Source organism: Oryzias melastigma, linkage group LG22, assembly GCF_002922805.2.
Source record: "Oryzias melastigma strain HK-1 linkage group LG22, ASM292280v2, whole genome shotgun sequence".
Lineage (NCBI taxonomy): Eukaryota > Metazoa > Chordata > Actinopteri > Beloniformes > Adrianichthyidae > Oryzias > Oryzias melastigma.
In genome coordinates, this window is record NC_050533.1 from 8,986,171 (window position 1) to 9,011,978 (window position 25,808).

Below are 25,808 nucleotides of genomic sequence, written 5' to 3' on the forward strand. Positions count from 1 at the left end.
CCACCCTCTTCAATGCTGCCACAGAGGCAGCTCCAAATTCCCAAACGCCTCTAGGATTTTTTTTATTGGGTGTTTTATTTTATTTTTTTTGTCGTCCAACATGAGTCAGAAAAGAGGAAGTATGAATTGAAAAAAAAAAATTCACAAAATGGGACACATTTATTTCTGATTGGACTTAAGCTGCAGCCAGGGATTGTTTTTTTGCTGAAGCCCCCACCAACATGGCTGAAGGTAGGGCTGCTGTACTTCCAATATCTCCTATTTTCTGCTATAGATTCAAAACTTTATTGACACAAACCTGGTGACGGATAAACAGTTCTGTAGACTGTTGGAAATTGGTTGCTATAAATACTTGGTATCATATAGCTGGAGTATTAGCATTACTGTCTTGTGACAGCTGTCCCTGTGAGTCATTGCTGTAAATAAAATGTTGAAATATTATCAATATGGTTCATGTCATGCAGAATTAAGATTACATTTAAAATTTGGTTTTACAAAAACTTTTACTTGAGAATCCTGCAGCATCTGCAGAGCTGGATAAATGTTTGGTTGTTTATAGAATCACGCGTCAGAGTGTCTGGTTTCTTTGTAATTGGAAGGTAACTCATTTGGATACTTCTAAGAACGTCTTTTACTGTCACTTTTCATGAGCAGCTGAAGAATAAAGACCATTAAAATAATTTCTGCTGAGATTTTTGGATATTTTTTAGGTGCGGCTCAATTTGTGTGTCTTATAAATGAACAATAAAGAACATTTTATAGTCAATTAAAAGCCGGTTAATCAAATCTTGGAGCCAAATGAGCTAAAGTAGAAGTGTCACAATTCTTGATCAAAAACTGAACAGTATGTTACACCATTGATCTGAATTGTTTGTTTGTTTGTTTGTTTATTTAGTTTATTTGACAAGGAGTATTGGTAAAAGAAAATGTGCTTTGTACCAGACTATAACACTCAAAGCTAACTTCCATCTGTAATCCAGAAGACGTACAAATATACCGTAAGAATTAACAATTTAAACAATGCAATGACCTAAAGGTACAATTATTTCATAACAAAAGAGAGAAAGAAAATAAATAGAATTCTTCAACACTAGTCCTCATAATGCAATATTTGACTGGATAACCCAAGAAAAATGTCCTTATTGGGTTTAACAGCAGCCAAAAAACTAAAAATAAAATGGAAAAAAAACATAAAAAATGGAAATGAAATGGAAAAATTTTAAATAATCAATAAATGAATAACTACTAGCAGCCACATTTGACCCTACGGGTTCTCCAAGGTTAAAATAATTACAGTTGAATAAATACTCCTACTTTTAAAACACATCTTACATATTTATTATGCATATTTTTGTACTTTTTTTGTTCAAAATAATTGTTTCTTATTCCTTTTTTAGGGTTTTTGCATCATTTTAAGTGTTTTGGCAGTTAATTCCTCTAGTTACAGATTTAAAAGTGTGAAGGAAAATATGTGTGTGAATCTTTGCGGCGCGTTTGTTTACGTTTAAAGTATCAAACATTTGTGGCGATAAATTTAAGAATAATGCTGTATATGTTGTTTTGTTGCATTAGACAAGGCATGGTATGAACCAATTGATATGTTTTTATTCATTATTTAATTGTTAGATAATACAAATAAATATTTTTGTTGTTATTTTGTGATACGCAAAAGATTGTGACGAAAAAAAATCTAATTTTGCACCAAATTGTGGTGAAAGTGAGTTGTTGCATCCCAATACAGTTTGTAAATATTGAAATATTGTTTTTAAATGTTGGTCTTTCACTGTTTTATAAGTTTTAGAAACATTTCTAATCTACTTGATGAAATGTTTAAAATTTGTATCGTTTTTTTTCTTTTACAGTTTTTCTAGTTACATTATTTTGTAGGCAACTCAATCAAATAAGATCTAATTTGACCCAAATAAAGCAGCAGCTACTGAAAAAAACACTTTGCATTTCTAAATTGTGTTTAATAAAAATGCACATGAGGAATTGTGTGCTGCACAAAAGCAAACAAAACCTCTTTTATAGCTTAAATACACCTTTAAGTCCTGTTGATTCAATTATTTCCAAAGAATGTAAATCGACATAATAAATTAACAAAAAATGTTGGTTTTGATTTCGTTTTTTAATAAAAACAAATTTAAATATGATAACATTTCAAGTAAATCGTGTTTTATTTATTGTTTCATTTAGATCAATGTGTTAAATATATTTAGAGCCATTAAAGAGATAAATTGGAATACTTTCAAACTTTTAAGTTTAGGATAAAATAAAATAAAACTTCACTGAACAATGAGAATTTAAAAATAAAAAATGTTGGAAAAGGAAAATATCTAAAATGCATGTCTAAGTAGAAAAAAATAAAATAAATGTACACATATTTTGAACCAAAACAACAAAAGTCTAGAACAAAAACCAGAACACTGCCCTCTAGTGGACAGAAGCTCCATTCAGTCTGACCTCAGAATGTTTTTCGATTCTCAGGAGTCAAACCTGTCACCGCCGCCGGACGGTCCAGTGAAGCAGCGGAATCATGGACGAGTTCTCTCAAATCAAAGGCTGTGGCGTTCCTCGGGAAGCTGAAGATGTCCGTGGAGCTGCTGGTTGCTCTGGCTGCTCTCCTGTCCTGGGTGGTTGTGGGAGTGGTGATGTTTGACTTTGTGGAGTATAAAGCAGTTCCTGGCAAGTCAAAATGAGAAAGATCACTCATGGGGGGTTTTATTAAAATAATTTCCTAACGTTTCATCTCTTTTGTTTGTTTAGATGTTCAGCAAATCATTACTGACCCAGTTCAAGCTGTGAACGACGCTATTGATGAAGTATCCAGCCTGCTCAATAAGTTTCAAGGTAATGATCTGGAAAATGTTTCCACATCCAGAGTCGCACACCCCTCTCTAGTGCTTCTTTTTCCCAGAATGTGCTCCGGATCTGAGTGACCCCATGTCTGCTGCCACGTATGCAGCCGAGGAGATAACAACAGCAAAAGATGGCTTTGTGCAATACTTTTCAGATGATGACGGTAGGGCTGCAGAACTGTGCTTAATTTACTATAATGTCAGATACTGATTTGTCTGTTTTACAGGAAATTTCTACCTCAGCTACATCGACCCGGTCACCATTGGGAGACAGACTTTCCATTCAACCAACGACTTCATGAACGGAGCTGGAGCTTACATCAGAGACACAGTTGGTGCTGCAGCAGATATGATATCGGATACGGTCCTGGATATAAATAAAGGTCTAATACCTTTTCTGTGGATCAAAGCTGTCATCAAGGCTCACAAACCTCTGAGTTAACTCTTGTCAAAGCAATAATGAATCTGTTTTACTGTCTCCCATGTTTTTTCACCTCTCAGGAAACATTGATCTCAGCTACATTGACCCTGTGGTAATAGGTAGAGGTGTCTTCAGTCTGACTAATGACCTCATGAATGGAGTTGTGGGAAACATCCAGAAGGTGCTGTGCTGCATTCTGGACACAGTTCTGGATCTAATTCAAGGTTCTTGCTATTTTGATTGAGCTTCAGTCACAACTGCCCTCGTGGGTGCGTATGGTGTGTCTGCAGTTGACAAAAGGGCAAAACTTTACGGAGCATACGCGACATATGAAAGTCTGCTTGGTGAGCCTGTAGAGCAAAAATGTTCATGTACATTTCTTTTTCATGAACATTCGGAGAGGGACAGGTCATACAGAGTTTTCTTTTTTCCTAAGCCCTAAATCCTGCGCACTGTGCACGTAACCATAGAGTGCCATTCAAGTAATAAGTGTGCAGCCTGACTGTTAAAAATTAGGAAATAGAGCTTAATTTGTGTGTGCACCTTACTAAGATAGTTGTCAAAATTAAATCTATGCATAAACAATTAATAAAGGAATTTGAAGTACTAATTTATAAACATGTAAACTTTTCGTCAGCCCCTGCTTGTTCTCTTTGCATTCCTGGAATCTTTTATTCCTCGTGTTCTTTCTAGTGGTAATCAGTACGAAAGCCCACTTTGTTAAATTCATGCTTTGTGACTTGAAATATATGTCTGTGACCCTGGATGTATTTTTGACAGGAACTTAACAGTGTAAAGTTTGTATTCAAGGCAAAGAAAAGTTGTTCAGAAAACAGAAAAGTTGTATCCAAAACAGAAAAGTCATATTTATAACAGAAAAATTTTATCAAAATAGAGAAAAATTGTATCCAAAATTTTAAAAAAGTCAAGCCCAAAATAGAGAAAAGTAATAGCCAAAGTAAAGTTGTAATCAAGATAGAAAAGTCGCTTCCAAAATAGAAAAAAATGGAATCCAAAATAGAGAAAAGTCATAGCCAAAGTAAAGTTGTAATCAAGATAGAAAAGTAGTATCTAAAACAGAGAAGTCATATTCAAAGCAGCAATGCTGTATTCAAAATATAGACAAATCGTATCTAAAACAGAGAAAAGTTATATATTTAAAACAGAAATGTCATATCCAAAACAGAGAAAAGCTGTCTCCAAAATAGAGAAAAGTCGTATCCAAAGAAAGGAAAGTCGCATCTAAAAGAGAAAAGTCGTAATCCCAACAGAAAAGTCGTATCTAAAACATAGAAAAGTTCTATCCAAAACAGAAAAAGGTCATTTGCACACAGTCAGGAGGGAGCAGTTCCTTCACCCTATGAACAACTAGAGCGTGGCATTCAGCAGGAGAGTCCAAGTCCAGGCCTCGAGGGCCGGCCTCCTGCTGGTTTTCCAGAAACTGCCTTATCTGCTGTTGATTATCTGGTTCAGGTGTGTTTAGCCAATAAGAATCTTCAACGGCAGGTTGGTTGGAAATATGCAGGACACTGGCCCTCAAGGACAACCCAAAAACCTGCAGCGCCCATATGGACCAACCTCGATACGGGTGGATGTGACTAAAGCTTTAGCTTTGAAGGTTCAGAACTGAAGTTGTGACTAAAAATGCTTTTTTCTGCCCCTTTAGGAAGTCCAGACGTAAACTTTCTTGACCCCGTTGTGATCGGCAGGAAAATCTTCCATGTTATTAATGACGGCGTGAATGGGGCAGTGGCACAGATCCAGGACATACTCTGCTCCGGTGTGGACTTTGTTCTGGATGTTGTCAGAGGTACATCAGTCTAAAGTTTTGTCATTTCTGGGTACATTTACTAACAATTAGTTTTTACTCTCAAAAGCAAACTTTTACTTTCCTTCAAAGTTTTTGCTATTAGTAGAATACTAAATTAACATGTGTAATGATGTGAATGGATTTGACAATTTAAAAAGACACATTTTTAGTTATCTTCTTGTGACAAACTACCATATTCTTTGGCATCATGAACTTTATTCTGACGGTGTGTTTTTATTTCCTCAGGAACAACTGACATTAGCTTTATTGACCCTGTGATTGTGGGCAGGGATGTCTTCAGTGTCATGAATGACTTTGTGAGTGAAATAAGCGCTTATATTCAGGACATTCTCTGCATCATCCTGGATTTCATCCTTGACGTCTTCAAAGGTACTTCCAACTTTTTCTTAGTTTCTGTTTGGCATGTAAAGGCGGGTAGAGCGTCTAATAAAATGGACTCAACAGCAAATGTAATCAACAACTTTCATTCTTTTTGACGATAAGCTTTTGTGGTTGTTCAAGAGAGAGAATCAACTTGAATTTTAGAACTACGGAAGCTGAGAGTGGCCAAGCTTGCTTTTTTGTGCCAGTTTTCTTGTGATTATAACAGCTTTTCTTTGAGAAACTGCTTTGTTTTGTGGCAGATTGTTGAAAAATGAAAAAAAGTCTATTCATTATCACAACATAATAGTACATAATAAAAATCAAGATTCTAAGAATTTTCTTCAAATTGTGTTTTTCTTCTCAGGAACAACAGACATCAGCTTCATTGACCCGGTCATCGTGGGCCGAAATGTCTTTAACGTTATCAATGATTTTGTGAGCGGAATAGCAAGATTGGTCCAGGACATCCTCTGTGTCATTTTGGATGGAGTCCTGGATACTTTGAAAGGTGGTGATTTACCTTTAACGTAAGAGAGATATAGTATGTCCTTTCCATCAAACTCATTTTGACAGGTGACCTTTGACCTCCACATTCCGATGTGATGATGTAACAATTTGATATAAAATTGATATAAAGTTTATATCAATTTGATATAAAGTTTATATAAAGTTTATATCAAATTGTTACGTCATCACATCGGAATGTGGAGGTCAAAGGTCACCTGTCAAAATGAGTTTGATGGAAAGGACATACTATATCTCTCTAACGTATCTGTGTTTCCCATGAAATAGTTCTAAATCCAGTTTCTTTCTCTGTTCATCAGATGTCCAGCAGGCTGTCGGCTTCAGTCCCGCCTCAGTTCTGAGATCAACGATAGATACTGTGAAAGAACAGATCAGCACGCTCGTGAGCTTCCTAATCGGTGACCAAGGTTTGTTTAGAGGAAATAAGTCTTTCCATCGTGTAGAAACTCTTGTTTGCAAAGTCTGTATTTTTTCAGGGATTGTGCCTGAAGTGTCTGTGGATCCAATGAAAGTGGTGGAGGAGGCGGTGCTTGAATTCTCTGACAAGAAGGATCTGTTCTTAGGATACATGTCAAGCATGCTGGTTGGTGATCAAGGTGAGTGTTTGATCAAACCAATAAAAGAGTAAATTAAATTTTTTTAGTCTTCTAAACTAAGATTAGAGGTCTGCAACCTGAGGCTTCTTTATCCCTATATTGTGGCTCTTTATCTTTAAAAACTAATATTAACAATTTATATTAATAATGATGTTTTAGTTGATTAAGTTTTTTCATTTATGTACATTTTACATGTCTGATAACTGAGCAAAATGAAGGTAAAATGTTTAATTTACTGTCAGAATAAAATTATATATTCTAATCGTCAGCTCCGTTTAGAGACAAAGTTCTTAAAGTATATAACTGCATTTACATATAATGTTTAAAAAAATATATATATTGTTTTTATACTAATTTTATCATGCTTATATTCGATAGTTAAAGGAGGCAAAAGATGAAGGCAAATCAAAGTTATGAGTAGAAAATGTCACTTTCTTGCATTTTTAATTTAAGTAAATGTAAGCAGGAAGATCTTATTTGACACGGGGTGTATTTTATTTTGAAAGGAACTTGTAAGTACTGCTGTCAAAAGTAAGTTAAAATTCTTCAATATAGAAAAATACAACACTCTAATAATTTAATTAAGATTTAAAGCTAGATTTAAAAAATGAATGGCTTAATCGTCTTTAAAACATAAAATAGTTTAGTGAGTTTTAGTCAACGGCTCTTTTAGAGATACAGGTTGCAGACCCCTGGTTTATATGAACCTTTTTCTAAAAAATGTAGCACGTTTTGATTGTATTTTATTATATTGTTTTGTCTTTATTTATTTTTGACTCATTTTTAGCAACTCTCCAAAAAACGTATTTTATTTTTTTGATTGTTTAGAAGAAGCAGCTCCACCTTCAGCTGACATGAAGTTGGTTAGAAAGAAAGGTAAGTCATGATAACTTAACAATCTATTCTTTTGAAGTCCCACTCCAACAATATTTTATCTTTTGTAAAATTGTTCCCCGTGGTCTTTTAATTATGATTACACAGTTTTTAGCCAAAATCAAAGAACGTGCCATTTTTTAAGACATATTTTCTGCAGAGCAGCAGCAGCTTACGAAAAATTTACCGCTGGGTTGTGAGAGAGACTGTTGGTGCAGAAGTTAGCCTCAGCTAGTTTCCCATCAGCCCTTTGTTTACACTCTCTCCTACTAGCTTGAAGCACCTCTCAATCCCAAGCCAACATTAGCTTAGAAAAAAAATAATAATAAAAAAAAGCAAACGGATGCTGCAGATTTGTAGCAGAGAAAGGAGACTTTGTCCCGCTCATGGCAGTTGCCTGAGCTTTTTCGAGCCGCGGGTTTTCAACTAATTCAACACAATTTGAAGAAATAAATTCTAGGAAACAGTTTTAATCTTAAATTATTTCATATATGTTTTCCATCATGAGAAGAATGCTACAAGAACATGTTAAAAACACAATTTTCATTGGAGTGAGTCTTTAACGTAAATACATATTTATTCAATTTAAAGTAAAATAAATGTAAACTTTTGTAGGTGAATTTCTGCCTCCGTCGGAAGAAGGTAAGAAAGTACTGTTTATGTTAGTTGTATTTTTCACATTTTTTGTTGGACAGTTTGTTTTTATGCACGTGTGGACTCACTTTTGCGGTTTAATTTGCGTTTCTGATGCAGTGTTTTATGTTTTATTGTAACATTGGGAAATAAAATGATGTGTCTGTTTTCATCATGTGTGCCTAATGTAGCATGGATCATGTTACACTAACAAATGTACATCTTTTTATCTAATAAACATCTAAATGAATCTCATTGTCGGACTGACTCTGTTGTGCTCTGGTACAAAACTGTACATTGAGATGCTCTGCAGCCAATTGTAAGCAAGGCGTGAAGTTTTTCAAAATAAGAGTTGCACATAAAAAGGCCTAAACTGAAAGATTGTATTCTTTTTTTTCTCTGTTCTACTTGACTGTCATTTTTTTTAACACATGTCACTTGTATAGTTTTTTTTTACTAATATAAAAATGACAGTTTTTAATTATGACAGGTTTAGTTTACAGTTGGGAAACAATTTGAAAATTTTTATTTATTAATTTAGGGCTTTAATGTACATTTTTGGTTGTTTCTTTAAAGCAAAGGTCAAGAGAATTTCCTTAAGGTGTCATTTTAATTTAATAGAAATATTTGCATTGTGTTTTATTTTGAAATTATTCAAGTTAACATGTGCATGGCGTGCATTGGTCTAAAGTTTCTAAACCATGTGAGGACAATTTTACTAAGCTGTTGTGTTGAATTAATAAGTGAAAAAAACTAATAAATTCCAATAATTTGATTTAAAATATTAAGATTAAAATGTATGCTTTTATTTTGATCGGTCTGCTCAGTTTTAAGTTATAAAATAACTTATTATTACTATTATTGAATTGATTAATTACATTTAGAAAATTCGCTGCAAATAGATAAAATCTGGAATTAAAAAGTGTTATAAATGGAAAATAATTGTGAAATGTACTTTAATTTGACATTATGACCACCTGATGTTTAAATCACATTTTTTATGTGAAATATATTAGTTTGGAATGACAACATTTACGGCGCAGGTACAGAGATGGTGCACGAGGAGGAAGTGGAAGAGGAGGTGAAGGAGGAAGAACCTTCTGAGGTCACAGAGGAGAGCGAGTCTGAGGGTATTCAGATATTTTTTTGTTTTTCTGTAACATCTGATTTGTTAGATTTATTATTAAAAAGACTTAAATTGACTACTATCACATTGCTAGCGATACATGAGGAGGAAATCCAACTAGAAGCAACGTTTAGGGAGGAAGAAATCCTCGATCGGGACAGCAAGACCAAAGATGAAGAGAGTCAGGAGGAAAACATCACAAAGAAGGAGGAAGACGTTGATGCAGAGAAGACTGTCGTAGAAGATTTTAGCGACGCAGATTCATCGTTTGTTACTCCCTCAGAAAATGAAGAAATGGAGGAGAAACCCAAAATTGTAGAAATTTTGGTTGAAGAGGAGATCAAAACTGAAGAAATAAAAGAGGATCTCTTAGAGACCAGAAACGCAGAAGATGAAAAGACAAAAGGAGACACAAAAACTGAGGAAGATTCTGAGGAAGAGGCAAAACCTGAAGACATTTTTATGGAAGATAAAGCAGAGGACGCCAAAACAGAAACACTAACTGAAGATCAGAAAGAAGCTTCAACTGTGGAAAAGGAGGTTGCAGAAGATAAAGAAGCAAAGGATGAAGAGGAAGAAATTCCAACTGAAGAAAACTTGGAACAATACACAAAAGAAGAAGAGGAGGATGAAACAGACAATTTGATAGACTTTGAGGAAGATGAGAAGAAACCAAAATCTATTGATCCGCTTGAAAAAGAAGAGGACCATCAAGCAGAGACCCCAATTCAAGCTGCAACAGAAACTGAAGAAGGTTTGACAGAAGAGGAAGAAAAACATCATATCAAAGAAGAGGAAGAGGAGACCAAAATGAACATTCTGATAGATGTTGATGAAAGTCCAGCTGAACAAGCGAGGACTGAGGAGGAGTCTGACCTTCTGTTTGAATATAAGGAGGTAAAGGAAACCAAAACAACACCAGAAGAAGATGCTGAAACTGAAGATTCAGCAGAAGATGAGGAGGAAGAACCCAAAACAAAACAATATTTGCCACAACTTGAACAAAAAGTAGAGACGAAACAGAAAAAAGATGAGGAGGAAACAAAAGTCTCTCAAAAAGATGAAGACCAAGAGATGCAGGAAGAAAAACCAGAACAACTCAATGAAGCTGAAGAAGGAACACTTGAAAAAACTCCTACAGAAAAACCTACAGAGGACATCTCTGAATCCCAAGAGCCAGAGGAGGAAACACTTTCAGCACCTGAGAGCAGAAAAGTGAAACGCAAAGAAAAGAGGAAGACTCGCGTTTCCCTGCAGAAGCTCAGAGACGAGTCACTCACAGAAAAACAAACCAGTGAAATGGAGAAAGGTACAAAACTGTCATGAATGCATCAGAAAACATCTAAAATCATAGCTTTGTGTACGTTTTCTACATAAAGTTATGGCAGGTTTCAGATGAACTGTGTGCATAACAGCATGATTGTTCTGGAATTTGATTTAAAATAATCCTATTCAGGCTTAAACATTTGATTAGTGAATCCTAAATGTTAAATGTTAAAGCAAATGTGTTGTGAGAACCAACATGACACTCTATGGTCCTTAAAAGACTGGGGTCAGCAATTCTCTGATGATTTTTCTTCTCTGATCAAAGGAAAAAAATCTAAATGTATATTTTAGCAATTAAGCAAAATCCCAGATAAATAGGAACAACTGCAGCTCAAATTACAATACATTTAGATCCTTCTGATTCTAGGTTTCCATCTTTAGACGTGCCAAAGCTCATCATTTCCTTAGATATGTCAGAGAGTAAAAATAAAATGTTTTTTTTAACTCTTTGATGTATTTTGGTGCCCATACTTAAAAATATGACAGAAAAGCTCCAATTTGAACAGTTGGTTTATCAAACACCCATCAGTCAGACATAAACTGTTTATAACTTTAATAGTGTATTTGAAGTTGAATATTTCCTTAATTTTTCTTTTAGCATAATATTGTGTTAAGTAAGAAAAATGGGTCCTCGGCTGAGCTTTTGTCTACTGTGGCTCATAATTCTGACTAATGATTTGAACTGAAAAGAGACCAATAAAGACCAACTGACTCAAAGTTTGACTTTAGGTTCATTTGTCGATTTTGAAAAAAAGAAAAAGAAAAGGTAATATAAGAACTTCTTAAGAATTTCTTGTCCTTCTTAAATTGAGCCACTAAAACCACCAGGGGGAGCAAATAGGTTTGGACACTTCTGTAAATTCAGATGTTTTCACTAATTCTTTGACAAATGCTTGTTTTAAACTATTATTTAAAAACTATTGTTAAGAGTTAACGAGTCTTATGACACATTTAGTACCATATAGATGAAACATTTCTCAAAACTGTTTATTTTATGATGTAAGTTCTAAAAGAATGAAACAAAGGAAGTATAAATGAATGAAATGGGGTATCAAACTGTCATATGTATTGAAATATTTCCCAATTTTAAAGACACATAAAAGTAAAACTGAAACAGGTAAAATAAAAGAACAAAATAAAGTATTTAAAAATTATCTGAACATTTGTGATTTATAATAATAATATTGTAACACAAAGTAAAGTTGTGGAGAGTGGGTACTGTTTTACACATAAACAATTGTAATTGCAACTTCTTCTTGTTGTTCACCTTTCGGCGTATCCCTTCAGGGTCATCAAAGGTGGTTTGGTTGAGAATTTTATGCCCTTCCTGACACAACCCTGTGTTTTATCCAGGCTGGGGACCGGCACAAGGCCAATTCGTGGCTGGATAGATTAGCATGAAGGGTCTAGCTAGCCCAAAGACTCAAGGACGAAGAAGAGTTTAACCAACCGAGCAATCCAGCTGCTTCTAATTCTACCTTTTTCATGATTTTTATTATTAAAGATAATATTTTTGCATTTAATTTTTTTGCTTCTAATTTTTAGAGAAACATTTTGCCTATTTGTAGCGATTCTTAGATAAATGTAATATTCGGTTTTTATATTTTTTTTTTTAAAGAAAGATTTCCTTTGAGAGAATGCACTTCTATTCTTATTTTAATGCAGTTTCGGAATGGGAGATGCACCATTGTACATTTTACCTGCTAAAATGTTCCAAATAATAAATGAATTCACTATACTGACTTTTTTAAAGAATGTGTTTTTTTTCCTTGCTATTTTTTTTATCTGTAAACAGAAAAAATATATATATTTTAATCCAACATTAAGATTTCCATATTAAATAAATTTGGGGGTTTTCTTCTTTGTTTTTCAGAAGAACAACTTGTCAAGAAACCCTTAAAAGATGAAGAAGAGGCCGAAAAGGTGCCTGACAAACCACTTACAAAGAAAAGTACAGAAAAAGAAGAACTCAAAGAAGATAAAGAAGTAAAAAAGCCATCAAAAGAATTAAAAGAAGAAAAGAAATTAACCAAGAAAGAGAAGAAATTGGAGATAGCTAAAAAGGAAGAGAAACCAGTAGAGAAACCTCAAAAAGAAAAAGACAAAGAAGTCCTAGAAGACAAGAAAATGAAGGAAACAGAAAAAGACCAAATCAAGCCTGCCGAAGAAATAGAACTAGAAGGGAAAGATATTAAAGAAGAAATAGATTTGGACAAATCTCCTGAGGAAGAGGAGGTAGATGAAGAACAGGAACTTCCAATAGATAAAACAGAACCTGAAAAAGAGGAAAAGGAAACAAAGAAATCCCCAAAAGAAGAGGTGAGGGAAAGAAAAGCTCCTAAAGAAGAAAAGGAACTTCCTGAAGAAAAACCAGAGACAGAGGAACTTCCTGTAGAAGTAGATGAAGAAAAAACTGTTTTTGAAGAAGAAAAGGAAGTTCCAACGGAGGAAAAAGAGGAAAAGAAAATTCCCATAGAAGAAAAACATGACAAAGAGCCCGTAAAGGAGGACAAAGTAATAACAGAACCTGCAGAAGAAGAGATCAAGGAGAAGAAAGCTCCTGAAGATAAGAAGAAACATTTCAAAGAAAAAACAGAGAAAAAAGAGGTCCATAAAGATGAAATAGAGCAACCTAAAGAGGAAAAGGAAAAAGAGAAGCCTCCAAAGGCAGAAAAGAAGCCTACCAAACAAAAACTAGAAAGAAAGGAACGCCTAAAAGAAGAGAAGGAGATGAAGAAACCTCTCAAAGAAGAAAAGGAAGACAAGACAACTCCCAAAGAAAAAGAAGATGAAAGAAAAACTCCTAAAGTGAAGGACATGAAAAAGACTCTTTCTAAAAAAGATAAGAAATCCGTCACGGAGAAAGACGAGAAAAAGAAATCTCCCAAAGAACGGGAGGATTCCCAAAAACCACTGAGGGATATTTCAGGAAAGAAACGCTCCAAAACTCCTGAAGTGAAGGAAAAACTCCCCAAAGAGGAAATAGGAGAAAAGAAACGTTCAAAAGAAGACTTAAAGATTCCTCTTAGTAAAGAAGGAATTACAAAACTCATCAAACCAAAGATGAATGAAACGGAAGCTTCCACAGATGACAAAAAAGAAAAGATTCAAATAAAAGCAAAGAAAGAAGAAAAGAAACATCGGGAAGACAAGATAAAAGTAAAGAAAACTCCCAAAGAGGACAAGAAACTGAAGTTTCTTCTAAAAGATGAAACAAAAGTAAAGAAAACTACCAAAGATTTGAAAGAACATCCCACTGAAGAGAAGAAAGTTATAACCCAACCCACCAAAGAAGAGAAAGAAACAGCAGAACTGCAGAAAGAAGTAAAGAAAGCTCCCAAAGAAAAGAAGGAAGACTCAAAACTGCCCAAAAGAAAGGAAGAGCAACCTCCCACTGTGAAGGAAGAGTCAGAGAAACATCCCAAAGAAAAGAGGGAAATAAAGATATCCGCCAAAAAAGAAGAAATGAGAAACGTGACAAAAGAAGAATCAAAGAAACCATTGAAAGAAAAGAAAGAAATAAAGGCACCTTCCAAAAAAGAAAAAGATCGGACAGAACCTCACAAAGAAAAAAAGGGAAAGGATCTGACCAAAGAGGAAAAAAAGAAAAAGAAACCTCTTGTAGAAAAGAAAAAAGAAACAATAACTCAAAAAGAGAAAAAAGAGGTTAAGAAATCGTTAAAAGAAGCAAAGAAACCTCTAAAAGAAAAGAAGGAAGAGGTGATACTTCCAAAAGAGGACAAAGAATTGAAGGAGGAGCCCAAAAGGGAAAAGGAGAAAACAAAACCATTCAAAGAAGTTGACAAACTAAAGAAACCTCTCAAAGATGAGAAGGAAGAAATAAGTCTTCCAAAAGAGGAAAAACAAGCGATTGAGCCACCCAAAGAAAAAGAAGAGAAAAAGAAATCATCTGAAGAAGTTAAAGAAGAGAAGAGACCTCCTAAAGAAAAGAAGGAAAAAGTTCTTCCTCCAAAAGAGGAAAAAGAACTAAAGGCAGAGCCTAAAGAGAAAAAAGAGAAAACGAAACCATCCAAAGACGTTAAGAGACCTCTGAAAGAAAAGAAGGAAGAAATAAGTCCTCCAAAAGAGGAAAAACAAAAGTTTGAGCTGCCCAAAGAAAAAGAAGAGAAAAAGAAACCATCTGAAAAAGTTAAAGAAGAGAAGAGACCTTCTAAAGAAAAGAAGGAAAAAGTTCTTCCTCCAAAAGAGGAAAAAGAACTAAAGGCAGAGCCTAAAGAGGAAAAAGAGAAAACGAAACCATCCAAAGACGTTAAGAGACCTCTGAAAGAAAAGAAGGAAGAAATAATAACTCCAAAAGAGAAAAAGGAAACAAAGAAGCTGCCAAAGGAGGAAAAAGAGAAGAAGAAACCATCTAAAGACGTTAAAGAGGAGAAGAAACCTCAAAAAGAAAAGAAGGAAGAAGAACTAAAGGAGCTTCCAAAAGAGGAAAAAGACAAAAGGAAACCATCCAGAGAAGTTAAAGAAGTCAAAAAACCTCTGAAAGAAAAGAAGGAAGAAATAATACTTTCAAAAGAGGAAAAAGAACTAAAGGATGAACCCAAAAAGGTAAAGGAGAAAAGGAAACCATCTAAAGATGTCAAAGATGTAAAGAAACCTCTCAAGGAAAAGAAGGAAAAAGTTTTTCCTGCAAAAGAGGAAAAAGATCTAAAAGCGAAGCCTAAAGAGGAAAAAGAGAAAAAGAAACCATCCGAAGACATTGAAAAAGATAAGAAACCTCTCAAAGAAAAGAGGGAAGAAATTATACTTACAAAAGAGGACAAAGATCTAAAAGCAAAGCCTAAAGAGGAAAAGGAGAAAATGAAACATCTAAAGGATAAGAGAGAAGATGCTGTACTTCCAAAAGAGGAAAAAGTAAAAAGGAAACCATCGAGAGAAGCTAAAGAAGTGGAAAAGGCTCTAGAAGAAAAGAAGGAAGAAATAATTCTTTCAAAAGAGGAAAAAGAACTGAAGGATGAACCCATAAAGGAAAAGGACAAAAGGAAACCATCTAAAGATCTTAAGGAAGATAAGAAACCTCTAAAAGAAAAGAAGGAAGAAGTCCTTCCTCCTAAAGAGGAAAAAGATCTGAAGGCAGAGCCTAAAAAGAAAAAGAAACTATCCAAAGACGTTGAAGAAGTGAAGATATCTCCAAAAGATAAGAAGGAAGGAATTGTACTTCCAAAAGAGAAAAACGAAACAAAGGAGCTGCCAAAAGAGGAAAAAGAGAAAACGAAACCATCTAAAGAGGTTAAAGAAGAGAAGAGACCTCTAAAAGAGAAGAAGGGAGAAGTTCCTCCTCCAAAAGAGGAAAAAGAGTTGAAATCACATCCTAAGGAGAAAAAAGAGAAAAAGAAACCATCCAGAGAAGATAAAGAAGTGAAGAAACCTCTGAAAGATAGGAAGAAAGAAATAAAAGTTCAGAAAGAGGAAAAAGAACAAAAGGAGCTGGAAAAAGATAAAAGAAAACCATCCAAAGAGGTAAAAGAAGTGAAGAAACCTCTGAAAGACAAGACAGAAGAAATGATACCCCTAAAAGAGGAAAAAGAAGCAAAGGAACTGCCTAAAGAGAAAAAAGAGAAGAAGAAACTATCTAAAGAAGATGAAGAAGAGAAGAAGCCTCTAAAAGAAAAGAAGGAAGAAGTTCTTCTTTCAAAGGAGGAAAAAGAACCAAAGGAGCTGCCTAAAGAGGAAGAGGGTAAGAGACACTTTAAAGAAGAAAAAGTAAAGAAACCTCTTAAAGAAAAGAAAAAAGAAATTATTCTTCCAAAAGAAAAGAGGGAACCAAAGGAGCGGCCCAAACAAGAAAAGGAAAAGAAGAAACCTCAAAAAGAAAAAGAGGAAGACATACTTCTTCCAAAAGAGGAAAAACAACCAAAAGTCCAGCCTACAGAGAAAAAAGAGAAAAGGAAACAATCCAAAGAAGTTATGGAAAAAGAAATGATTCTTTCAAAAGAGGAAAAAGAACCCAAGGAGGAAAAAGAGAAAAGGAAACCATCTAAAGACATTAAAGAAGAGAAGAAACCTCTAAAAGAAAAGAAGAAAGAAGTTCTTCCTCCAAAAGAGGAAAAAGGACGGAAGGCAGACCTTACAGAGAAAGGGGAGAAAAAGAAACCCTCCAAAGATGTCAAAGAAGTAAAGAAACCTCTAAAAGACAAGGAGGAAGAAATTATTCTTTCAAAGGAGGAAAAAGAGAAAAAGAAACCATCTAAAGACATTAAAGAAGAGAAGAAGCCTCTAAAAGAAAAGAAGGAAGACATTATTCTTTCAAAGGAGAAAAAGAAACCATCTAAAGACATTAAAGAAGAGAAGAAGCCTCTAAAAGAAAAGAAGGAAGAAGTTCTTCCTCCAAAAGAGGAAAAAGGACAGAAGGCAGAGCTGAAAGAGAAAAAGGAGAAAAAGAAACCTTCTAAAGATGCCAAAGAAGTAAAGAAACCTCTCAAAGAAAAAGAGGAAGAAATTTTTCTTTCAAAGGAGGAAAAAGAGAAAAAGAAACCATCTAAAGAAGTAAAGGAACCTCCAAAAGAAAAGAAAGAGGAAACTATTCTTCCAAAAGAGGAAAAAGAAAAAAGGAAACCATCCAGAGAAGTTAAAGAAGTCAAAAAAACTATAACAGAAAAGAAGGAAGAAATCATTCTTTCGAAAGAGGAAAAAGATCTAAAAGCGAAGCCTAAAGAGGAAAAAGAGAAAAAGAAACCATCCGAAGATGTTAAGAGACCTCTGAAAGAAACGAAGGAAGGAATTGTGCTTCCAAAAGAGGAAAAAGAAAAAAGGAAACCATTGAGAGAAGTTAAAGAAGAAAAGAAACCTCTCAAAGAAAAAGAGGAAGAGATAATTCCTCCAAAAGAGGAAAAAGAACCCAAGGAGTCAACCAAAGAGGAAAAAGAGAAGAAGAAACCATCCAGAGAAGTAAAAGAATCTCCAAAAGAAAAGAAGAAAGAAATTATTCTTCAGGAAGAGGAAAAGGAACCAGAAGAGCTGCCCAAAGAGAAAAAGAAACCATCCAAAGAGGTAAAGAAACCACTTAAAGGAAAGAAGGAAGAGGTTAGAGTTTCAAAAGAGGAAAAGAAACCAAAGGAGCAGCTCGGAGAAGAAAAAGTGGGTAAGAAACCCCAAAAAGAAGGAAGAAAATTAAAGAAACCTTTTGAAGAAAAGAAGCAAGAAAGAAGTCTTCCAAAAGAGGAAAAAGAACCAATTGAGCTGCCCAAAGAGGAAGAAGACAAACTGAAACCATCGGAAGAAGTTAGAGAAGAGAAGAAACCTCTGAAAGAAAAGAAGGAAACAGTGACACTTCCAAAAGAGGAAAAAGAGAAAAAGAAACCAACTAAAGAAGGTAAGGAGGTGAAAAAACCTCTTAGAGCAGAAAAAGAAGAAACTATAGTTCCAACAGAGGAAAAGGAATTGAAAGAACAGCCAAAAGAGGAAAAAGAGAGAAAGAAACCATCCAAAGAAGTGAAGAAACCTCTCAAAGAAAAGAAAGATAAAGTAATTATTCCAAAAGAAAAAAAAGAACCAAAAGTGCAGCCAAAAAAGGAGAAAGAGAGAAAGAAACCCTCCAAAGAAAAGGATGAAATTACAAAGCTCCCCAAAGAAAAGAAAGAAGAAAAAGAACCTCAAACTCAAGAAGAGGACTTGAAGAAAACTTCCAAAGAAGAACTTGTTCTTCTTGAAGAGGAAGTTGTTCTTCCAGAAGAGGAACAAGAACTGAAGGAGCTTCCTAAAGAGGAAAAGGAGGATAAGAAACCATCCAAACCAGTTAAAAAAATAAAGAAAATACCTCTTAAAGAAAAGAAGGCAGAACATTTACTTCCAACAGAGGAAAAAGAGAGAAAGAAACCTCCAAAAGAAAAGGATCAAATTCTAAAATCTGTCAAAGAAGAGAAAGAAGAAAAAGAACCCCAAACTAAAAAAGAAGTAAAGGAGTCTTCTAAAGAAATTAAGAAAAGTCTCAAGGAACAACAACAAATTGTGACACCTCCTAAAGAAGAGAAAGAATTATTCGAAAAAGATGTTGAGGAAAAAGAAGAAAAAGATGAGGAGGAGGAAGCACCCAAAGAAATCACAGAGATGAAAGCCAAAAAAACGAAATTGCCCTCTGAGAAGAAACAGAAATCCCCCAAAGAAAAGAAAGATGAGAAAAAACTCATTGCAGAAGTTAAAGAAAAGAGAACTTCAGAAGAAAAGGTAAAGAAACCTCTAGAAGAAAAGGAAGATGTGACGATACAAGAGAGACCTGTAGAGTCACCCGAAGAAGAAGCAGAAGAGGAGAAAGAACCCAAAGAAAGAAGATTGGAAAAAGAATCTCCCAAAGAAAAGGTAGAATTGAAAGAAGAAGACAAAACCCAACAGGAAAAATCTAAACTTTCCAAGAAGCTAAAGGAAAAGAAAACTCAGAAAGGCAAGAAAAAAGTTCTCAAGACAGAAGAACCACCAATGACTACGATAATAGATGATGAAGTCATCAGTGCACCAGAGGAAGTAACGCTTCCTCAAGAAGAGGTAGAGGAGGAAACGATTCAGCTTTTGAAGAAAGACAGGAAGCGTGAAAAAAAGGACAAACCACTTCCTGTAAAGGAGGAAGTTCCTGAGGAAACAACAGCAGAAGAAGAAGAAGTAGCAGCACCTGAAAAGGAAGAAAAGGTTCATAAAGAGAAAAAAGAACCACGAACAAAAGCTGTAGAAAGGAAGGAGAAGATGGAGACGCCTCCGACAGAGGAACTAGAACCTCTCGAAGAAAAGCAGCCAAAGAAATCCAAAAAGGAGGAAAAACAAGTGACGGCAAGAAAAGAAGAGACAGAATTAAAGAAACTGTCTGAAAAAGAGAAAGAGGAGAAAATACCAAAGCCTGAAAAGGAAGCCATCCTGATTCCTTCCATAGAAGACCAAGAATCTGCTGAGAAGATCGGTACATATCGGCCAGATTTGAAACAGTTTTTAGCTTTAAAATCTTTTTTGAAGCTGATAAATCCTTTTTTTTTTTTTTGACAGAAACCAAATCAAAAAAGAGATTCAGAGATGTCAAGGTGAAAGCTGCTCCGCTCCTCAAGAAGGAGCAGCTCAATGTCACAAAAGCAGGTGAGCTCATCAGGACCATCTTGAATTCAGAGCTCAGGAAGTTAAAACCGAAGCATAGGAGGAAACAGATGAAACTTTTAAAATCCAAAAGTGGTTAAATCACTCTGAATTTTAACATTTAATGATAATAATTTAATGCAAATGTCTTTAAAATAAAATAAAGTCCAGAGAAGGAAAAAAAAACATAGTTGCAAACAGGCTCCACCCACAAGTCACGTGCTTACTTAGACTGACATGAGCAGAGAATCTGCATGTAACAAACACCAAGTTATAATACTTCATCTAGAAGGAATAGATTGATGAATTAAATAAACATTTTTAAGAAAAACAGAAATAAAAATGGTTATTTTGTACTAGAAAACAGTTTTTCTCTGATGAATTTACCTTTCAGAGAGATGTGGGCGTGGCTCACAGCAATGAGTTTCCTTCATGGGTGTGGCCTAGTAAATACAATTTTAAACTTCACATCAAACATTACTTATCACACTTATATTTTACATTTACATCCACACTAAGATACGTGTATCTGTCAGCTTTACCATCAAAATCTATAATTTAGCTTTAAAAAATAATTTTTGTTTCAAATTTAAATTTAGGTTTGAACATTTAGGATTCATAAAATGATTTGATTCAGATTATGTGTACATTCACAAATATGATTTAGATTACACTTAATTCTAATATTTACATTTGTTTTTTTACGTTTAGGTTTAACATTCAGTTTTAACTTTAAGAGTTTAGAGCTACATGTGCATTTATGTATAGAAAACTTTATTTTTAATCTTTCGGAAATGTTTTACATTTTGTTGAAATGTTTGATACATCTGGTAAAACAGAACTACTTTTAATTCGCTGAAATTTTTTATTTCATTTTTACGTTTGACTCAGTCTGATGATTTTATTTTATTATTTTTCCAGTGATAAACTTACAAATCTGATACTATTTTGGACTTCTGTTGGGTTGTTTTTTTTTCTGTAAATTCTCCAAATGTTTTAATTGTTATTTACTGTGACATTAAGTTTAAATACTGTTCATTTTTTAAATAAACTTTAATTTATTTGTTCTAAAAACTCTTTTATAATTATAACAGTAATAATGATATTTTTTGTTTTTAGATGCTGAGGTTTCTAAGGAAAAAGTCAAGCCAGCTCCATCAAGAAAGGGTAATCGTGGTGTTGAATACATCAGTAATTTATTAGGTTGATTGTATTTAAACCAAACTCTCTTTTTAATAATCAATAAGCTAAAATCATCTTGAAGTTTGAAACTTTAAACGGCAAACATTTGTTTTATTCAAGGTTTTTTCTAAACTCAAACAAATCTCCCTAAAAAGATGTAAACCTGAGATAGTTACATTTTATTTTTAACTGCTCGATTAAACCAAACGGTAAAGAACAATTAGTAAACATAATATTAAAAACAGGGATTGTGTGTATTATGTTCCCCAAGGCAATACGCTGCAGAAAAAAAAAATAATGTTTTCGTTTAGCCATTAAAACACAAATAATCAGAATACATTAAAAACATAATCAAGGTGATTCAAATTTGATTAAATCCAAGTTATTTGCTCAAGTTTTAATTTTATTTTCCATTTGTTGTGTTTAACTTTCATAGTAGACGTTTCAATAACACTGGAGCTCAAATGCTTTGATTCATGCTTTCTAATAGTATTTTTTTTTTTTGTTGTTTTAAAGCTGCGCCAATCAAGACAAAATCAGCACCTACAGTTGAAAGTAAGAATTCTCAATTTTTTTATCAAATTATCCATAAAAGTATTGCTTTAACACCAACTTATTTCCTGCAGAACCGAAAGTAGCTGAGAAAAATGTCACTATAGTAAAGGAGAAGGTCAAGGTGGTGCCACTGAAGAAAGGTATGCAAGTACATTTAAACTGTCTGTAACTTATTTGCAAAAAATATATATATATTTCTTAATATATTCTTTTTAAATATATATATATTTAGAAATTTGTCAAAATGCTTAAAAACTCTCTTTCTGTTGTAAGTGCCTGTGACTCCAAAAGAAAAAGTCAAACCAGCACCAACCAAAAAACGTCAGTCATTCATTGTTTTGCAGATCACACATCCAAAATAATGTATTATTTCATTTGAAGATTTTTAACATTTGAATCATTTTTGTTACTATTTTATTTAAAAGCTGAACTCGTCAAGGAGAAGAAGGTCGAGCCAGTGGTGCCCAAAAAAGGTTTGCTTCTTTTAAATCTTTCATTTCTACATTTCAGGGGTTTATTAATTAATAAATCTTAATTTTACATGATTTAAAACTTAATATATTTTGACAATTTTAACTTTAGTTTGTATTGTAAACCTCTTTGTGTCTGTTTAGATCATTAAAACAGCAGAAATTAATCCATTTGTTATTCTAATTTGTACCATTACAGCACCTCTCACCAGGGCTAAAGCTATGGTTCCTCAAAAGAAAAAAGGAAAAACAGAAGGTTTGGGTTTTTTGTGTTTATTTTCTAGTCCTCAGTGTTTTTTTAAAAGTCTATAGCTTTTGTTTAAATAAAGATTTACATACAAAACTATAAAACAACCTGTTAGAGTTCATCTGCATGACCATCCTTAATATGCATTAGATAAATAATGTATGCTGTTTTTATTTATATCCAGGCTAACAGATTATTTACATATACAAATCTTAAATGTTTTCATATTTTCTGCTGGTGGAAGCTCATTTTTGAATAACAGAAAATGACATTTTGAGACTTTGTTGTCTTTTGTAATCGTAGAGCCTGAGCTCAAGACAGCTCGCCTCAAAAAAGGTAACAACACGGCCATTATTATTATCTATTCAAAATGGTTTTCAAACACATTGATTAAATGTATGATTCTATATTTAGAACCTGATGTTGAAAAGGAGAAACGGAAACCAACTTCATCAAAGAAAGGTAGATTTTAATTCAGCAAAGCATATAATTTATATTGTATGTTAACAACTATAGGGCATAAAAACATTTGATTTCCATGTTACGTTTAAAATAAAAACATTAGCAACTTATAAGAAATCAAGACATGATCATTTAAAAAGCAGTTTATTACAGCTTTCTACTTTAAGATGCCATATTTAGTTCACTGGAAAGCTTCTTTCAATGTTGAAATTCTTTGTTCTGAGTTAATTAAACACATTAGCTTTCTACAACATGGTTGCTTTTGCCTTTTTTTTTTTTTGCTTTACAGAGCCAGAAATCTCCAAAGAAAAGGACAAATTGGCTGCAGTTAAGACAGGTCTGGAAGATCATGATTAACGATGTGATAAAAAAAAGAGTTTAAAAAATAAGTTTTATTTTTCCAGGAAGCACTTATTCTAAGGAAAAATGAACATCAATTTCAAACATGATTTGGCACCCTTTAACACAATTTTGCAATAATTCTGATATAAATGTAGACCCTCTAAAGAGACATTTAAGTAAAAAATATATTCTGGTTGTTCGTCCAGATAGTAACTGGTGCCGACCAAATAGCAAGTGGTACACACCAGATAATAACTGGTGCTCCCCAGATAGTAATTGTTGCCCACTAGATGGTAACTGCTGCACATCAGAAATTAAGTGGTGTGCACCAGATAATAACTGGTGCTCACCAGATAGTAATTGTTGCCCACTAGATGGTAACTGGTGCACACCAGATAGTAAGTGTTGCCCACTAGATGGTAACTGGTGCTCACCACAAAAGTAAGTGGTGCCCACCAAATAGTAAGTGGTCCACAGGTCTTTAAACCATGTTTTTTTTTTTTTTGGTTTTTGGTGTTTCAGAAAAACCTGTTGGAAAGAGGCCTCCCAAAGAAGAAGTCAGAGGTAAGGTGTTAAATAATTGTTGAAAAAGAATCGGCTGTTAATTTAAGGGTGCAAAATAAGCATCTCACAAAAAACAAACAAAAAAAAAGAAAATAAACAAATATATCTGAATATAAAATGAACTGTTATCACCTGTCATTGGCAGAGGACAGAATTCTTAAAGAGATACAGGAGCCTATAAAGAAAGGTACGTTTGGAAGTTAAATTATAGACGTGTTATTGTCTTCATAAAGTTTAATTTCTTTTTTTAATGCATGATATTTCTGTTGCAGAAAAACCTGTGGAGAAGAAAGCAGCCAAGAAGGAGAAGGTTAAAGGTATGGAGCACTTTTTGTAATTTGAAATCATTAAAGATTTGAACATTTAGCGGTAAACATCGTATTCTTTTATACCAGAAGAGCCCACTGACAGCTTTCTCATGGAGGGTGAGCACTAATATATTTTGAGAACCAGAATATTTGTTAATAAAAGCTAAATTAAACTATTTTCTTCTTTCACAGATGAGCTGCCGTACTTCCAGTGCTTCTTTGTGGATGAAGACGAGGCCCCTTTTCCGTTCTATGCCTTCTCACCACTACAGATATGACACACCAGTCGGAGTCGATCATTACTGTTTTAATCATCCGGTGATGGTGACAGAATCCCGCCATTCCCTGTGCTGCAGAAACACGGCTGCAGCCTGTCCGCCTCCTGCAGGAAATCCAGGACAGCAGGGCATGATGGGGGATTTTAAAGACGGTTTTTATATTTTCCACAATTGGTTGAGCTCTCAAACCAAATACATGCAGTCAGTGGAATTCCTTTATCGTTTTTTTAACATATTTTTATACTTTTATGTTTTGAAAAATTGTGTTTTTGAGAAAATTTGATCAGTTTAAGACCTTTTTTTGGATCTTTTATTAGGAGAATTAAAGAAAAACAGCGGCACGTCTGAAAACATATTTAAAGATAATAGGGTACAGACATGGTAAAAGCAGTTTAAATGGGACAGATGTGGATCCAGTTTCTCTTACATTCTCAGAACAGTACTGTAGCTGTAGGCCTGAATAAGCCTCATCGCTGTCATCACAAGCTGTAAATTAAGTCTCCTTTTTTAATGCTGGTTTCTACGCAGAATGCTTTCAGGATTAAGAAATAACCATCTTTTTTGTCTTTATTTTGTCTGTTAAACTTAAAAAAGGAAGAACCGTGCATTGTATATGAGAGCTCCCAAAATACTGTGGAACAAAACCTAAAGAAGTCTTATGGGATGGAACCTTCTGGTCTGTTGTGCCAGCTTTTCATTTCCATTTTGGTGCTTTTTCAGAAAGTGTTTCATGTCTGAGTGAGGTTTGAGTTCAGTCTCGTTTCGTAACATTTTCTTTATCCATCAGACGAGAGATTCTGTAATTCCTCGACTGACCAAACACACACAGTCACTGACTGTTCAGTTGTGTGCGACGAGGAAACTTGACATGGTGGAAACCTTTAAACGTGATTTTTTTGTGAAAGAATCCAAATATCAATGTCTATTTCATGGGCATACATGACTTTTATTAATTTATTAGTATTTGTAGTTCTATGAACAGGGTTTATTTTAAGTAAGAATCCTGTACTTGTGATGTTCAGAGCTTAAACTAATTAAGAATGCCAGATTTGGTTCATTTAACCTCTTAGAACAATAACAGAACCTTGCAGTAAGACTTTTATAAAGTTTAAATATTCTTTTGAATTTCCAGACATGAATGTGTGTCACAGCTTTATGGAATAAAAACTGTCTTTTTAGACAGTTTTATGTTGCTTTTACAAATCTGGACCAGCTTTTAGGACTCATTTTTACCAAATAAAAATCATTTTTTATTAGAAATCAACACAGAATAGTTTCTGCATGCTCAGGCGGCAATATCAAAGCACTTACAGGTTTTTAGAACATTTTTGCATAAAAACTCAATTAAAAATATTAATATGCGTTTCAATCTGAACTTCTTTTAAAAACTATTTTTTTAACAAGTGCAATCGTTTGTTTTAGGTTGTCTCGGTGGTCGTTGCACTGTAGAATTTGCTGTGCATGTTGTGCGTTTGTTTTATTTCCTCCTGACAAACTTTCGACACTTGAAAAGTCCAGTTTGTAAATCCAAAATTTGGAGTCTCTCAATGATGTTGGGAAACGTGTAATTTTAAGTATCTGAAAGGATCTGGATGTAAATAGTTTAACTGATGGGGAAAGTGGTGTTTTATTTTTATCTTTTGAACTCTGTAGGTCCAGTGTAATGTTTTAAACCAAGCTATGCCCTCATTGTGCTTGTGAATAAAAGTCATTAAAACATACTATTGTAATCTGTTTTTTAGGAGTTAAAACATCGCAAGTGTTTCAATTTGTAATAGC

General features: G+C 34.0%; 1 protein-coding gene across 1 annotated transcript; it reads left to right on the forward strand.

Moving 5' to 3' along the window:
- LOC112143434 (trichohyalin) lies at nucleotides 1-25,750 on the forward strand. Its single transcript, XM_036209996.1, has 31 exons — nucleotides 1-231; nucleotides 2,488-2,685; nucleotides 2,767-2,850; nucleotides 2,918-3,022; nucleotides 3,086-3,241; nucleotides 3,360-3,503; nucleotides 4,946-5,089; nucleotides 5,336-5,479; nucleotides 5,838-5,981; nucleotides 6,298-6,405; nucleotides 6,475-6,594; nucleotides 7,423-7,470; nucleotides 8,083-8,109; nucleotides 9,144-9,230; nucleotides 9,321-10,535; nucleotides 12,426-19,454; nucleotides 19,538-19,624; nucleotides 20,741-20,788; nucleotides 21,320-21,358; nucleotides 21,430-21,498; nucleotides 21,632-21,679; nucleotides 21,784-21,831; nucleotides 22,028-22,084; nucleotides 22,379-22,411; nucleotides 22,490-22,537; nucleotides 22,827-22,874; nucleotides 23,402-23,443; nucleotides 23,589-23,630; nucleotides 23,716-23,760; nucleotides 23,839-23,868; nucleotides 23,944-25,750. Exons 1-31 carry the CDS (start codon nucleotides 222-224, stop codon nucleotides 24,027-24,029), a joined length of 10,533 nt encoding a protein of 3,510 aa, XP_036065889.1. The 5' UTR covers nucleotides 1-221; the 3' UTR covers nucleotides 24,030-25,750.
- Nucleotides 25,751-25,808: the final 58 nt, after the last annotated feature.